Source organism: Pseudonaja textilis, chromosome 2 (genome assembly GCF_049901715.1).
Source record: "Pseudonaja textilis isolate UNSWEBS1 chromosome 2, rPseTex1.2, whole genome shotgun sequence".
In the NCBI taxonomy this organism is placed as follows: Eukaryota; Metazoa; Chordata; class Lepidosauria; order Squamata; family Elapidae; genus Pseudonaja; species Pseudonaja textilis.
This window is the reverse complement of record NC_141991.1, coordinates 18,889,697-18,905,381: the sequence shown is the minus strand read 5'-3', so window position 1 is coordinate 18,905,381 and position 15,685 is coordinate 18,889,697. Positions and strand designations below refer to the sequence as shown.

The window sequence follows — 15,685 nt, the reverse complement described above, 5'->3', positions numbered from 1 at the left end:
TATCCTGGCCTGTTGTGTTAATTTTCTTCAGCGTGGTTTGTGTTGGTTTTTTTTATTTCTAATTTATCTGTACTTTGAGTTCGGACTGCATTTCTTCCCTTTGTAGACTGTTTTTGGAAGAGTTTGATCTCCACCCAAGGATAACTTGACATTGGAGGTATTAAAAGGAATTTATCTACTTTTGTGACTTTGTTATTTTTGTGCCACGCCCTGGGTCATCACAGAAGGCTTGCAAGATTGTTAAAGGTAAAGGTTCCCCTCGCACATACGTGCTAGTCGTTTCTGGTTCTAGGGGGTGCTGCTCATCTCCATTTTAAAGCCGAAGAGCCAGTACTGTCCAAAGACGTCTCTGTGGTCATGTGGTCGGCATGACTAAACGCCGAAGGCGCACAGAACACTGTTACCTTCCCACCAAAGATGGTCCCTATTTTTCTACTTGCATTTTTGACATGCTTTCAAACTACTAGGTTGGCAGAAGCTGGGACAAGGAATGAGAGCTCACTCCATTACACAGCTAGGGATTTGAACCGCCGAACTGTCGACCTTTCTAATGGACAGGCTCAGCATCTCAGCCAATGAGCCACCGCGTCCCTTCTCAAGATTGTTACTGAACCTTAAAATAAAGATATCGTTACTACGCATGGCTTTGGTTTCCTGTCCAGACTACCACAAATATGGTCAATGAAAGCCAACTGCTCTATGTCTCCAAAGGTTACTCACCTTGTGGGGCCAGCCCAAAGCAGCAAAGGGGAAAAGGCTGGAGGAGAACCAAGTATCCAAGACGTCAGCATCTGGAGAAGAGGAAAGCAAATGGAATTTTTCCTTCAAAAACATCACACAGCCCCTCAGACTCCAAAAGACTTGGTGAAGCCAGATGTTTGTGGGAAAAGTTTCCTAGGCAACAGGGACCAGTTCTGAAAAGTCTTCCAGTTCTCCTAAATGCTATCACTAACTGCCTCCCGCTGTCTTAAAAAGTCTTGGGAGAAAGTCTTCAGCAGGATTCAATTAAATGTTTTAATGAAAGCAGCTATGGGAGAATATATAAATAATGGAGGCATTAAAAGTCTAAACCACATCAGCACCGCCAGATTAAACCATCAACAGTAGGAGCAAATCCATACGGTAAATAAATTACAATCAATATCACTATACCCGTCGCATAGTATTGCATAAAAGAAAAATGACACAATGAGATACTAGCCAATGCCAATAAAGACAGTATCATATAAACCGATTAAATAAATAAATCACCAAAGCAATTATATGTAGAATGTTTTTCAGAAGGCCATGTCGCCAACTAGACCGAGACTAGGAAATCAAGTCAACAAGAAGACTACAAGTATTCAGACTGACAATAATGGCAGAATCTTAAAAGTCAGGTTGGGCTGTACTTCCTCCTCCTTCTTATAATTTGGTGAATTAGGGAGGTAACTGTCCAAGTCACTTCTGAATGTTATCTGGCTGTCCTGGATTTAAACTATGCTTCAGCCCCACTTCCGCCACTTTTTTTTTTGCCTAAACAGTTCCTGTAGGTCTTCATCAAGATCATCTTCCTTGTTCTCTACAGGGGCCAAGCCTGACATCCATATAATTGGGGCCATTGAGAAAAAACTGCTTCAGTTCCTCTAATCTTGCCAAAAAAAAAAAAAAAAACCATTTTCCCATGATGAACATACTGGATAAATCATTTCCAGTTGGAGAATATAGCCCCTGAGGTACTTTGGAGCTCAACCATAAAGGGCATTAAGGTCAGAACTAGCACTTTTAATTCCACTCTTGTGAATATTCATTAAAACGTCTTCCTGTGGCTCTTTTCCTCGCAGAAATGTACAGGTATGGTAGTCCCCGACTTAATCCCCAATCATAATTGACCCCCAAATTTCTGTTGCTAAATGAGGCAGCTGTTAAGTAAGTTTTGCCCCATTTTACGACCTTTCTTGCCAGAGTTATTTACTACTTACAAAGTCTGCACTACTATTACTATTAATCTTCTCATCACTCTTTATCACCCATCCCCTCCTACTTGTGATTGCATGGCTGTACCTTTGTCGCTTGTATCCTTACGATTTATATGGACTATTTCCTAGTATGGTTTGATTGCTTATCGTACCCTATGACTTTCATTAAGTGTTGTACCTGATGATTCTTGACTCTTGACGAATGTAGCTTTTCTTTTATGTATACTGAGAGCATTTGCACCAAGACAAATTCCTTGTGTGTCCAATCACACTTGGCCAATAAAGAATTCTATCAATATAAGTAGAATAGAACAGAACAGAACAGAACAGAATAGAACAGAACAGCTCCCTGCTCAACCAGGAGATCCTATACCATTTCAGACAACTAACTGTTCAGTCTCTTCTTAAAACCCTCCAGTGATCAAGCAACTACCACTTCTGAAGGCAAAACTGTTCTATTGGTTAATTGTCCTCACTGTTAGAAAGTTTCTGCTCAATTCCAGGTTGCTTCCCTCCTTGATTAGTTTCCACCCCTTGTTTCTTGTCTTGCCTTCTGGTGCTTTGGGAAATAAGTTGACCCCCTCTTCTTTGTGGCAGTCTCTCAAATACTGGAATACTGCTATCATATCCCCCCTAGTTGTTCTTTTCTCTAGACTAGTCAAACCCAAATCCTGCAACTGATACAGATACAGATAATCAGAGTTGGAAGGGACCTTGTAGGTCACCTAGCCCAACCCCCCGCCCAAGCGGGAGACCTTACACCATTTCTGACAAATGGCAGTCCAATCTCTTCTTGAAAGTCTCAAGTGATGGCGTTCCCACAACTTCCAAGGGCAAAGCTGTTCCATTGGTTGATTGTTCTGTCAGAAAGTTTCTCCTTATTTCCAGGTTGAATCTCTCCTTGTTCAGTTTCCATCCATTGTTCCTTGTCTGGCCTACAGGCACTTTAGAAAATAGCTTGACCCCTTCCTCCCTGTGGCAGCCCCTCAAATATTGGAAGACCGCTATCATGTCTCCCCTGGTCCTTCTCTTTACTAGACTAGACAAGCCCAGTTCTTGTAACCGTTCGATGTATGTTTTAGCCTCCAGTCCCCTAATCATCCTGGTTGCTGTTGTGTTTTTCTCTTCGCTCTTCTTGTGTTGTTGAACTGTTCTTCATGTGTTTTAGTTTCCAGGCCTTTTTCTAGAATCACTGCAGTTAAGCTAGTAACACCGTGGTTGAATGAATCTAGCATCCCCGTTGCCTTTGCTTGACAGACAATGATCACATGACCCTGGGTATTGCTGAAACTTTAATAAATATGAACCAGTTGCCAAGCATCCAAAATTTTGATCATGTGAGCACAGGGATGCTGTAACGGTCGTAAGTGTGAAAAAATGGTCATAAGTCGCTTTTTTTCAGTGCTGTTGTAACTTTGCACGATCACTAAACAAACTGTTGTAAGTCAAGGACTACCTATAAGCTCCTATATTGTTGCTTTACCTCTCACCAGCTCCAGCTGCTGCTCAGATTTTCCCAGCAGGCCAGCTGCTTTCGTCCGAGCTTCTGCTTCCGTCCTGCCCACGACCCATAACCCATCGCTCTCATTTTGCTGAAATGCATACGCAAAGGAATATAAGTTGCATGGTGGCTCAGAGAAGCAGACATCTCCCCTTCCCTCCTACTGAAGCATTCATTTATAGTTCCTACAGTTAGAAAGGCTGTGGCTTACCTCTTCTAGCTCAGGTGACCCAGGAATCATGACTCGATAGGCTGGAATCTGATGACCCCACCACAGTTGTCGAGAAATACACCAGTCACTTAGCAAGGACACCAGAAAGACAGCATGTGGAGTTTAACAAGATAAGAAACTCTGCTGCATCATGTTAGACCAGGGGTCGCCAACCTTTTGGATCTCAGGGATCATCAAACTCATAATTTTAAATCTCGCGGACTAGAGACCCTGGGAAAATCCCCCCCAAAAGCCTGCAGGAAAACTCCCCACCCCGTTTTCCTACCGATCGATCATTCTTTATTTGGGATCGCAGTATACCGTCTCCAGCTCCATTCTCGGGATGGGGGGGGAGAGGAGAGAAAGACTTTTGGCTTCATGCAAGGAAAGCAGCAGAAGTCTTCTTTCTCTCCCCCAAACTCCACCATAAATGAGTCTTTGCTGTCATAGCTTCTTGGAGCAGGAGGCCTTGCAGGGTCCCAAAGACTCATTTCTGGCAGAGTTTGGGGGAGAGAAAGAAAAACTTTTGCTGGTTTCCTTGCGTGCAGCCAAAAGTAGAAGAAAGAAGTGGAAAGAAGCAGCTCAGTTGCCAGGCGAGGTACGTGGGGCGAATGGGGCAAGTTCCCCCCTGCTCCACCCTTTCCCCCCTCCCCTTACTACCTCACGTTGTTTGCAATACAAGCGACACAAGCCTTGTGTTCCTGTGCAGCCTGGATAAATTGCTTTGGGGGGTGCTCTGGGGGTAACATTTCTCTGCGGACCACCAAAATTTTCTCACGGACCATCAGTGGTCCCCGGCCCACAGGTTGGTGACCACTGTGTTAGACCATCTAGCTTGATCGTCCCTAAACTTAAGAGAATTCTTTTGTATAATATCCTTGGAGTTGCAATCTCTAAACACCTGCAAAAGCTCAGCTCAAGAGACCATGCAATGCTACCACCAACAAGACTGAACAGTGGTGACCCAAACACAGAATAAATTAAGCCAATGAACTATTTAATAAAGAACATTTTTCATCTACAATCGACACGGATGTTACAATGCTGAGCCAATCTTCAAACACATGAATCCTACGCAGCCAAGCAGGGGATAATAAAAAGAAATTGCAAACATTCATGGGAGATCTCCCTCATCTTACTTGATGTTCAAGAGCCAAGTCCTCCAGTTTTTCTCATAAAATTGGGGCATGAGCTTCAAAGATCCAGATTCCACAACCTTAGGAGAAAAGCAGGAGAGGTGAATTTTTACAGAATCTATCTATTGTTTACTTTCATCATAAATGCGTTTATGACAAACCCATACAATTTAGCACCATCATATACCGCTATAGCAAACCTTTAATCAAAGGCCACAAGAAGTCATAACAGTATTTGTTTTATTTTAGCTTAGAAATATGTGTGGACTTCATTGCTATGATAGTAAACAACCTTTAGAATCAAATGCCACAGGCATTTTCCAACAGACCATAGATAAAACATGGCTGCCGTGTATAAATATTTATTATAGGGAGTCCTCAATTTATAACCAGGTTCAAAGTCACAACCGACCTGAAAAAGAGGGCTTATCCAGATCCAAAGTTCTGACAGTCACCCCTCCCTGTGCTCACGTCATCACACTTTGGGTTCAGCAACACAGCCCCATTTATAGCTGTTTGCAGGATCCCACAGTCACGTGACTCCATGTTACAACAGCTTTGCCCAAAACCAACACTTACTGCAATTTTCTGCAAAAAAAGTGCCATAGCAAACAACGGGTTCATTTAACTACCACCATGTTTGCTGCAAAAAAAAAATGGTCATGAATTCAGGTCAGTCATGCAGCCAGCCTATTTTCTGACCATTATGACTTACAATGGTAATGGGCAGGCTCCATAATTTGAGGACTGCCTGCAGATTCATTCTCAAAATAAAAAGATATTGACGTGCCCACCAATTCTTCAAACAGACAAAAAAAAAAATGGAGCAGGGACTGGTAACTATGGCAACTTTATGACCTGTAGACTCCCAACTACCGGATTTCCTGAGACTGCCACAACTGGCTCAGGAATTGTGGGAGATGGTGTCCACAGGTCATAAAGTTGCCATAGTAACACCCCCTCACTCTCCCCTGAATTGAAGTGTTACCTGTAAGGCGCTTTGGGCAATGGCTTCACTTCGGACAAACCACTGGTTCTTCAAGAGGATTTCAATCACATCTCCAGAGCGGCTGTAGGAAACAAATATAAACCAAAGGCTCCCTTACAATCTTGTTTGTTTCTTTTAATTTTATCTAGGCCCCATTTTTCCACGTGAGGCAGCTACAAGAATTTAGAAATGAATTCAGAATACAGTTAATGATAAAAGCTAGGAACTAAAGGAGTTAAACCTTTAAAGTTAAGGCGGAAAAAGCCTACATTATCAATACAACTTCTAAAAGGTTAATAAAAATAAGGATGCTTGAATGGTACAATTAAAGCTAAGTACGGCACTGGAAGACCTTTGCAAAGTGCATTTAAGGTTACTATGGGGCCCTTGGTATTGTGAGCTTGGTGGTTTTCTTGCAGATGTGTCATTACCAAACTAGATAATATCATCAGTGCTAGCATATGATCATCATCACCTTCTTCTTTTAACGACCCTGTAACCCCTTGTGGGGTGGAATCTGAGCAATTGAATGGAGCTGAGTGTTTACTGTCCGGATGCCCTTCCTGTCACCAATGTGGAGTTATATTCAGCAGATATATTCTCAACAGTGCCCAGGGAGAGAAATATCTGCCACTACCTAGGATCGAACTCACACCCTCCTGACTGTGAGGCAAGAGATCCACCTCTGGGCCACCACACCACTCAGTGCTAGCACATGACATGTGATATAATATGTATTTTTGTCAAATGTTTACCCTGTCTGACCGCCTGTGACTTCGTGGCAGCCTCCCACAAAATCTGACCCATGGACCCTGAAGGGAGGGAGGCAAAGCGGGACCGGAGGAAGCCCAACAAAAGCATTTCAGGGCCCCATTACCTGCAAACAGGAAGGACTAAGCAATGGTCTTTTGCACCCCGATAGAGCCCTTTCTCCTTCAAAGCAGCTAGTACTTTCTCTCGAGCCAGGAATCGATGCAATCCCTGAAAAAGGAACCACCTATGTCCAAACCAACTCAGTGGCATCTATTTTACTATGGCAACTGGTTGGGGTGCCTCTTCAAAAGGGGCAACCCCCACCCACCCACTCCCAAAAAACACATATTCAGCTGTCTTGAGTCATAACAGAAACATTATGCATTCCAACAATGGGCTTACTTGCACCCATTCTCCACATTCTGCAGTCATCGTGCCGTTTTCTGCAATAACTGAAATGAGCGGCAAATTGTGCCTCTGGGCCAGTATGTAGTCCACGTGGTTGTGTGCTGGAGTGACCTTCACAGCCCCTGAAAGATGGTGTGAAGCACAAGCTGAAAGGCACCCCTCAAGGCAAGCATTTGGCACACCAACATCTGGCTTCTGCCAGCTGGGAGCGAGGTGCGTTTCCTCACCTGTGCCCATCTGCGGCTCCACTGCTGGATCCATAATGATAGGAAGGAGACGTCCAGTGAATGGGTGGCACACTCTCTTGCCATGCAAGTGCTGCCAAAAACATGCCAGAAAGACAGTTCAGGTCATATATGTGTAGGGTGGAGGGGTTCTGCCTGAAATAAATAGATGGGCAAAACTTTTGTGACAATATGGCTTCCCATGGACTCAATAGGGTAGATGGCTTATCCCTTTTTAGGCTATAAACTGATAAGGGGCAGTATTCTGGGCACTGATTTTTCAGGATCTCCCTAAAGTGGTGTTTCTCAACTTTGGCAACTTTTAAGACGCATGGACTTCAACTCCCATAATTCCTCAGCATCTTCCTGCTGAAGAATTCTGGGAGTAGTAGTCCATGCATCACAAAATTGCCAAGGTTAAAAAACATTGCTTTAGAGCAAGGGTCTTCAAACTTGACAGCTTTTAAGACTTGTGAAGTTTAACTCCCAGAATTCCTGAGCTAACATGTCTGGAGGAGGAATTCTGGGAGTTGAAGTCCACAAGTCTTAAAGCTGTCAAGTTTGAAGACCCCCGGTTTAGAGTAAGGAGGGATCAATTGAAATCCAGAGTTTATATATGGCTCCCCCAACCTCTTTTGGTATGTTTTTATATGTTGCAAAATCACAGGGCAAAATTTCATGACAAATCACTAAATTACACCATGCAGGTTTTTTTTTTAAAAAAAGTATTAAAATAGTATGTTGTGTTCCCAAAGGTTTAATACTTTATTACTTCCTTTCTGACACTCCCACACCAACATTCCAGCTTTTCTCCCTCTAGAGACACATGTATCCCCCCCAAATCTCTTGTAGTCTTAAAAGTTGGGAGTAAGCGATAGAAATCCTCCTACTTATGTCCTTCCTGGTCAAGGATCTCAATCAGAGAAAACCTCTTAACCCTATAATTCAACATGGCTTCCTCTGTTTTTCTGTCTTTCCTTAAGAAAGAAAGAAAAAGAGCCAAGCCTTTACAGTTACAAGATACAGTGACATTAAATCTGGTCTCAGGATGGACCAAAGCTTCCTTTTATGGGGCAGCCTTACCAAATAGCGTGAGTCATCTGGGTGAATGGCGACGGCCACGTCACCAAACATTGTCTCAGGGCGTGTGGTAGACACAAGAAGTTCCATGCCTGTTTTCATCAAAGAAAGAGAAGCGTTCATTGGAATGAAAAATAAGTAAATTAAAAGAGTCTTTTGCTTTCTGATTGTTTGTTACTTCTTTGAAATGGCTGACTATAAAAAAACTGAATACACAAACGTTATTTTGAGCCTTTGCCTGTGGCCTTCAGCAATGCTTAAGGTTATCGTCATGCCTCAGGGAGGCCAACTCACTTTCCTCTCCTTCTACTTTGTAAGCAAATGTCTCCAATACTCCAAACAGCACTTTGTCCTCAAGGCCCGGCACAGAGAGCTTTGTCCGTCGTTCTATCTGTCTATTCTCCACCTGCCAGGGACACAATCTATCAGTTTCTAGTCTCTAAATATGACCAAAGGTGCTTATTTGGGGTTCTATTCCAACCACATACCTCAATGTCAGAAATGGCTGACTGCAGGGCACAGGACCAGTTTACCAGGCGCCTGTCTCGATATATCAGGCCTTGTTCGTGAAGTTGCACAAAAGCCTCTGTCACAGCTTGAGAAAAACACTGGACAAGAGGAGGAGAATTTACAATTAAACCCATCTTTTTCAAACTCAGCAACTTTAAGACAGGTAGAGTTCAACCTGAATTCATGTCAAGGCTGACTCGTAACGCACCTCTACTCACAAGAGGTGACAACAAAAACGAAGAAGGGAGGGGAAGGGTTGGAATGTATTGGGAGCTGGGAGGAAAATGAGGAATTTATATGAGCTATTTGCAGCCTGAGAAGATCCTGGTACTTCAAGGCCATTCTGATGGGAACCTTCCAAAGGCGCAGACTGTTTCCCCAAAATAAAATGGTGGACAACGGGTGGCTCAAGTGGGGAAAAGGAGAAATTAACTATATTGTCCTGAAGGTGCTATTTTTCAAGAGGCAACTGGACTTTCTTGTTTTTCTTTGAAGACGTTTCACTTCTCATTCAAGAAGCTTCTTCAGCTCTGACTGGATGGTGGGGAATGAGATTGCTGAAGAAGCTTCTTGGATGAGAAACAAAATGTCTTCCAAGAAAACAAGAAGGTCCAGTTGGCTCTTGAAAAATGCACCTTTGGGACAACCATGGCCTGGATGATTGAGAATCTCCACAGACATTTTACGGTAACTATAGTATTTTTTTGTGTGAAAACCTCAGACTTCGCTTCTTCTGTGCCTGTATGGATCTATTAGTAAAGTTATATATTCTTGGTAAAAAAAAAAAATGTCCCAGGAGTTTCTTTTGCTAAATACACCACTTCTGGAGTTGAAGTCCACATCTTAAAGCTGCTAAGGTTGAAAAACATTATCATAAAGGCTAATTTGCCTCATAAATCAAAAACTGAATTCCCTCTTTCTGATTCCTAATCAATGTTGTAGCCAGAAAGACTCTTATTAAAAGCACTTAGGACTAATTCTGAAATGGAAAAGTCTCATTCCAAGCTACAAATGGAAAGTTAACTTCTTCCCTTCAGAAGAACTGATGTTAACAGAGCCTCTGTGGCTTCTGTTTCATGAACATTTTCCTGCATATTTTGCATATTTGAAATATTTATGCATAGTGAACATGTTCTCTTAACAACTGCAGCATTCACTTCATGAGGGAGCTACTCACTTTACGACCAACATGTATGCTTAACAACTGCTGCAATGGATCAGTCGTGTAGGTGACTCACTTTATGACCATCATAACTTATGGCAGACTCCATTACGGTTGTAAGTCGAGCTACTTGTATGCAGGTGTATTTTACATATACTGCAAAGCTTACCATGGACAGATAGAATTTTGCCTGCTGCATACTAAATCTGCTAAGTTGGACTCTATTAAATCAAGGGTTTGCTGTGTTTGCTCTCTGAAAGTGAGGAAAGAATATAGAAATCCTGACCCACAGGCAAAAAAAAATGGCCTGTAAAGATCTCAACTACTCACTGAGTCCATAGTGAAGCACGCTCTGTCCCAGTCCAAAGATGCTCCCATCTCTTTCAGCTGCCTGAATATTTCATTCCCTTTCCTGATATTGCAGAAAGACAAAATAAATCTTTTTTGGTCAGAAATATGAAGAAAAATACAAAGCATTTTGGTATTTTTCAACTTTAGCAACTTTCAGAGCTCTGGACTTCACCTCCCAGAATTCCCCAGCCAGTATGAAGTCCACACACCTTAAAATTACTCAAGGTGAAAAAACATTAATTTATTCATCTATTTAACTTGAACATTAAATCATTCCTATCTAATCTATCCTCAAACCAGAATTACCCACTTGCCAGATATAGACTCCCCCAGCTGATCTTTTGTAGCCAAGGCAGCCCCCAACAGCACATAAAGGAGTTTCCATAGCATTATTTATTTATATTTCACATTTCTAAACTGCCCACCTCCCCTCAAAGAGGGACTCTGAGCAGGTAGAATAAAACTTCAAAATATAAAACAGTATATAAGAAATAAAAATTCAAGAGTTAAAATTTTGTGTTAATTTTTTTAAAAAACATTACTTTTTCCTGAAATAAGTAGCAAATAGATCTATTTATTTATCCAGGCGGCAAACATATACAATACTCCTTTTTCCTATTTTCCTCACAACAACAACAACCCTGAGGTTGGTTGGGCTGAGAGAACGCGACTGGCCCAAAGTCACAGAGTTGGCTTTCATGACTAAGGCGGGACAAGAACTCACAATCTCCTGGTTCTTAGGCCAGAACCTTCACCACAACACCAAATGGGCTCTCTTAAACCTTCAAGAGACTCAGCCTGTTGTTAGTTCAGAAAATTTGTCATCCCCACTTTTCGATCCAAACATTGCAGCCTCTTCCCCTCTAATACTCACTCCTCAATCCACTTCCAAACTTCTTGGAGAAATTCGTCGCGTGAGAGATCTTGCCGCAAAACTCCCCGTTCTTTCCAGATCTTTTTTTCTACCACAGCCTTGTCAGATCAAGAAAGAACATAAAAACTCATGAGACTGACAAGTGAGACAAAAAAAATCTATCCAAATGGTATACGGGTAGTCCTCAACTTACAACTACAGTTGAGCCCCAAAATTCCCATAGCTAAGCAAGGCAAGTGAATTTTGCTCCATTTTATGACATTTCTTGCTAGTTATTAAGTGAATCACTGCATTTGTTAAGGTAGTAGTAACATATTTATTAAGTGGCTTCCCCATTGACTTTGCTTGTCAGAACCTCGCAAAAAAGTGATCACATAATCCCGGGATCCTCTAACCATCATAAAAACATGCCAATTGCCAAGCATCCGAATTTTGATCATGTGGCTATAGGGATGCCACAACTATCATAAGTGTGAAAAATACAGTCATATGGTACTTTTTGCAGTGGTGTTATAACTTCAGTCACGAAACAAATGGTTGTAAATCAAGGATTACCTGTATATTTAAATGGGCTGAGATTTCTTTTTATGTTTTCTGATTTGATTCAGAGCCGCTTTCTCTTGGGGCAAAATGTCAGGTTAAAATATGCAAATTAATTCACATCCATACAGTTTTTCCAACCCAAGGATCCTTCCAGTTAATTCTAAAAGGATTAGAATCCTTACAGAAAGCAGAAAACTGATCCATGGTTATTCAGGATTAAAAGTGTCAGCTTTGAACTCCCAATTCTCACCTGAGTTGCAATTCCAGCATGATCAGAACCTGGAAGCCACAGAACTCGATAGCCTTGCATTCGTCTCCTGGATCACATCAAGAAGAAGAAGAAAAATCTAGAATTCAGCTTTCTTCTTTCAAAGTTCCAAGTCCTTAGATGGTTTTCAGATTCAAACAGAAACTCCCAAAATGCAGAGGAACGGGAAGGGGAAAGTACTGCCATCAGCTAAGGCAATATTTCTCAAACTCAGGTTTTAGATGGGTGAACTTCAATTTCCAGAATTCCCATGCTGGCTGGGGAATTCTGGGAGTTGGAGTTCACCCATTTTAAACTTGGCAAAGTTGAGAAACACTAAATTAAGGAATGGGTTGTCCCTAACACTAAGGTAAGGAATGGATTGAAATTGAAGACAAATCATTGCCAATAGAAACAATTCAACCACATGACTCTTAATTTCTCAGTAGTGCCATTTTTTGTCTTTGTCAGTCTTTCTATAGATATCTCTATTTCTCAGGAATATGACATGACCAAATGCCTCAGTAATGAACTTAAAGGTTGTGGGGATCCATCACTATTAATGCTTAATGCTAGAGCAGGGGTATCAAACTCAAGGCATGCAGGTTGCATCTGGCCTGCAGGGTGGTTGGAAGACTGCTGGGGGCCATCATGGCTGAAAACGGAGCCTGGGAGGGCTCTGTTTTTGGCCGCGATGGCCTCCTGCAGCCCTCTGCCAGCAAAAATGGAACGTATAGTGTGTACAGCCCGCCCAGGCCCCATTTTCACTGCCAGAGGCCTAGCAAAACAAACTAAAAACAAACAAAAGGAGAAATTTTTCCCCTTTTGCATCTAAGCATCCAAGAATGGAGAGGACAGGAGAAAGGGAAAGAGGAAGAAAAAGAAAGGATGATGGGAAGAGAGTAAGGAAGGAAAAAAAAAGAAAAAGTAGAAATGAAGGAAGGAAGGAAGATTATAATGAGGGAGGGAGAGTCTGAGGGAAGTCCTGCCTTAGCACCTGGCCACCACAGGTGCCCCAAACATGAGTGACATGGAGCTGACCATGCCCCCCACACCCTGAGGTCAAACACCACCCTGATACAGCCCTCAATGAAATCAAGTTTGACACCCCTGTGCTACTGGATCTGCATAACCATTTCCCAAGTCTCCAGAAACACACTTACCATCGTACCAAAGCATCTTCAATAGCCACAGTCAAGGCGTGCCCCAGGTGAAGGGATCCTGTGACATTAGGTGGCGGGAGAGAGATAGAAAACATTTCTGGCTTCCTGTGGGGCAGGTGTTGCTGTCACAAAGAGGAACTGGATTTAGTATCAGTCTGAGTTCACCACCATACCATCCTATAGAGCCGTAATGGCAAACCTATGCCACATGTGCCAGAAGTGGCACATACAGCCATCTCTCCAGGCACACCAGACGTCGCCCATTGCTTTTCCAGGTTCCAGCGTGTGCATGCGTGCCGGCCGGCTAGTTTTTGTGCACGCGGGAGGGCCTGAAACCAGAAGAGCAGCTCCCCAGAGCGCATGCATGCATTGTCCAGCTGGTCTTCATGTATGCATGTGCGTTAGAAATGGGAAGACTAAGTGGCTGATATGCATGCCTGTGCCGGGAAGCTAAACTTCCGGTTTCCAGAACTCCCACGCGCGTGTCAAGGAGTTGCTCTGCCGGTTTCCTGCGCATGCGCACTCCCATTTCAGCACTTGGTGCCAAAAGGCCGCCACTGCTATAGAGGTACTACAAAATCTGAAACTCTTAAAAATGTGAGGGAAGGACACTTCTTCTCTGTTTGTTTACAAACTGAGTATGAAAACAGTTTGACTTAGCATTTTCCACAGAGAATACTATTCACAGAGAAACACAAACAATTCCTGGGTTAAGAACAAACTCCGTTCTTAACTCATTTAAGTCAAATTTGTACAGGTAGTCCTCGACTGACCTTGACATATCAAAGTCTAATATTAATAATTTTATAGAAACATTTTTACCTGACATTCTGGTTTAAAAAAACCTTCTTTCACCCACCAAGGATACCAAGCAGCTTCAACATAACGTGGACTATAGGAAGTGGGCAAAGGTGCTGAGGTATCTGTGGGAAAAAGTCATTATTAAGATAAAAACATAATAAAAGCAAGCATTTGTGCAATCTGCATGTCCAAATTTTATTACATGAGCACAGAAAAACTGAGCGGAGAATATAGACACAAACATTCTAAAATTCCCAATTTCCAGATGTTATAAAAAAGACATTTCTTATTAATGATGATCAAGATAAAAAGATCTGGAGAACATGTATACAGAACCTTAGATCCCTAACAATAAAACTCCATGCAAAAAATATGCTAGAGGAGCATATAAATATGCTAAAAATATAGGTCTATAAAAAAAATCAGGCCCCATAGACAATTTAATGCCACGAGCTTCATTAAATGTTCAAATTTAAGTTAATCCATTTATTAAATGTGTTGCGGTTGCCCACTCTATTAGACTCTAGATAAAATACAAAGTCTAGAAAGATAATTAAACACAGAGAAATAAGCAGCCTGAACTATAACAACCAAAATGATAAACCATATAGATATGACCAGGACTCCAAAGATATACCAATGAAAAAATTAATTCCAGGTGTGGAAAGAGCGCCAGGTTTTAAGGGTGGTTGCCATTTTCTTCTAAATGTTCCTTTACTTATTTGATGCACAATCTTTGAAATAAACTTTTCTCTGAAAAAAACATTTAATAAAATATTCCATGATTGGCCTATGAGTCTCTTGCTTGGTACACCCAGCATATTTTTTCTATGGGACAAAGGCACATTAAAAAGGACACATTAGTCTCTCTTTTTTCTTTTCTTCCTTCCTTTTTTTTTTGTATACTACTATGAGTTTAGAATGGGGGTATCAAATCAACTGCTTTCCCAAATTAGATTGGATAAAATAGGAGCAGGAAAACTGATATTTTTCTGATCAGCTTTGCCTAATAATCTTTCTGACAGCCAAACATACGAAGAGGAATTTAATACAAATGTATGGAAACAGTAACAGTGGAACGGATCTCACCATTAGATCCAATCCTGGCTATATCACAGCTCCATTTCTTTCTTGTTTATTCCTTTTCTTTTACTAGCCCGTGAGAAAGCCAGAATTTTACATTAGCCACCATTTACCTTTTCCACAAAGAAATTTTTTTTTGAACAACTTATTATTATTATTTTTAAAAAAGGAAAATCCTGGAAGCCCATTTGAACCAAGCTCTTCCCATCCTACCTTTTTTCTGTCCAGCTATAGTTGGTATGTCATATTCCGCTATGTTTTTTGAGGAAAGGGCCTTGTCTTGATTTGAAGGTTCCTTCAAAGAAGAGGGTGAAAAGGAAGGGGGGAGTGTACAAAAGTTTTTAAAAGAGGAAGCAGTCTTTTCTTATTTATTTACAGGTAGTCTTCGACTTAGAACCATAATTGAGCCCAAAATTTCTGTGGCTGAGACAGTTGTTAAGTGAGTCTTGCGCCATTTTACGACTTTTCTTGCCACACTGGTTAAGTGAAGCACTGCAGTTAAGTTAGCAACATGGTTGTAAAGTAGAATCTGGTTTCCCCGCTGACCTTGCTTGCCAGAAGGTTGTAAAAAGTGATCACATCGCACACACACACAAACACACACAATGTCACAAATATGAGTCACTTGCCAAGGGTCTGAATTTTGATCACATGACCACAAGAATGCTGCAACAGTCGTAAGTATGAAAAAT

At 41.7% G+C, this 15,685-nt stretch overlaps 1 protein-coding gene across 1 annotated transcript in view; it reads right to left on the bottom strand.

The window, feature by feature from the left end:
* VARS2 (valyl-tRNA synthetase 2, mitochondrial) overlaps positions 1–15,685 on the bottom strand; it is a 41,025-nt gene that overhangs the window by 21,891 nt on the left and 3,449 nt on the right. The window contains exons 3-19 of the mRNA XM_026720741.2: positions 15,207–15,288; positions 13,932–14,032; positions 13,110–13,231; positions 11,950–12,016; positions 11,157–11,254; positions 10,262–10,343; positions 8,748–8,867; positions 8,554–8,665; positions 8,263–8,351; positions 7,183–7,273; positions 6,950–7,077; positions 6,672–6,775; positions 5,795–5,876; positions 4,810–4,886; positions 3,671–3,758; positions 3,442–3,550; positions 721–791 (exon numbers count right to left, since the gene is read on the bottom strand). Of these exons, the coding sequence (XP_026576526.2) occupies positions 721–791; positions 3,442–3,550; positions 3,671–3,758; positions 4,810–4,886; positions 5,795–5,876; positions 6,672–6,775; positions 6,950–7,077; positions 7,183–7,273; positions 8,263–8,351; positions 8,554–8,665; positions 8,748–8,867; positions 10,262–10,343; positions 11,157–11,254; positions 11,950–12,016; positions 13,110–13,231; positions 13,932–14,032; positions 15,207–15,288 (1,623 nt within the window). The remainder of the gene's footprint in view (positions 1–720; positions 792–3,441; positions 3,551–3,670; positions 3,759–4,809; positions 4,887–5,794; positions 5,877–6,671; positions 6,776–6,949; positions 7,078–7,182; positions 7,274–8,262; positions 8,352–8,553; positions 8,666–8,747; positions 8,868–10,261; positions 10,344–11,156; positions 11,255–11,949; positions 12,017–13,109; positions 13,232–13,931; positions 14,033–15,206; positions 15,289–15,685) is intronic.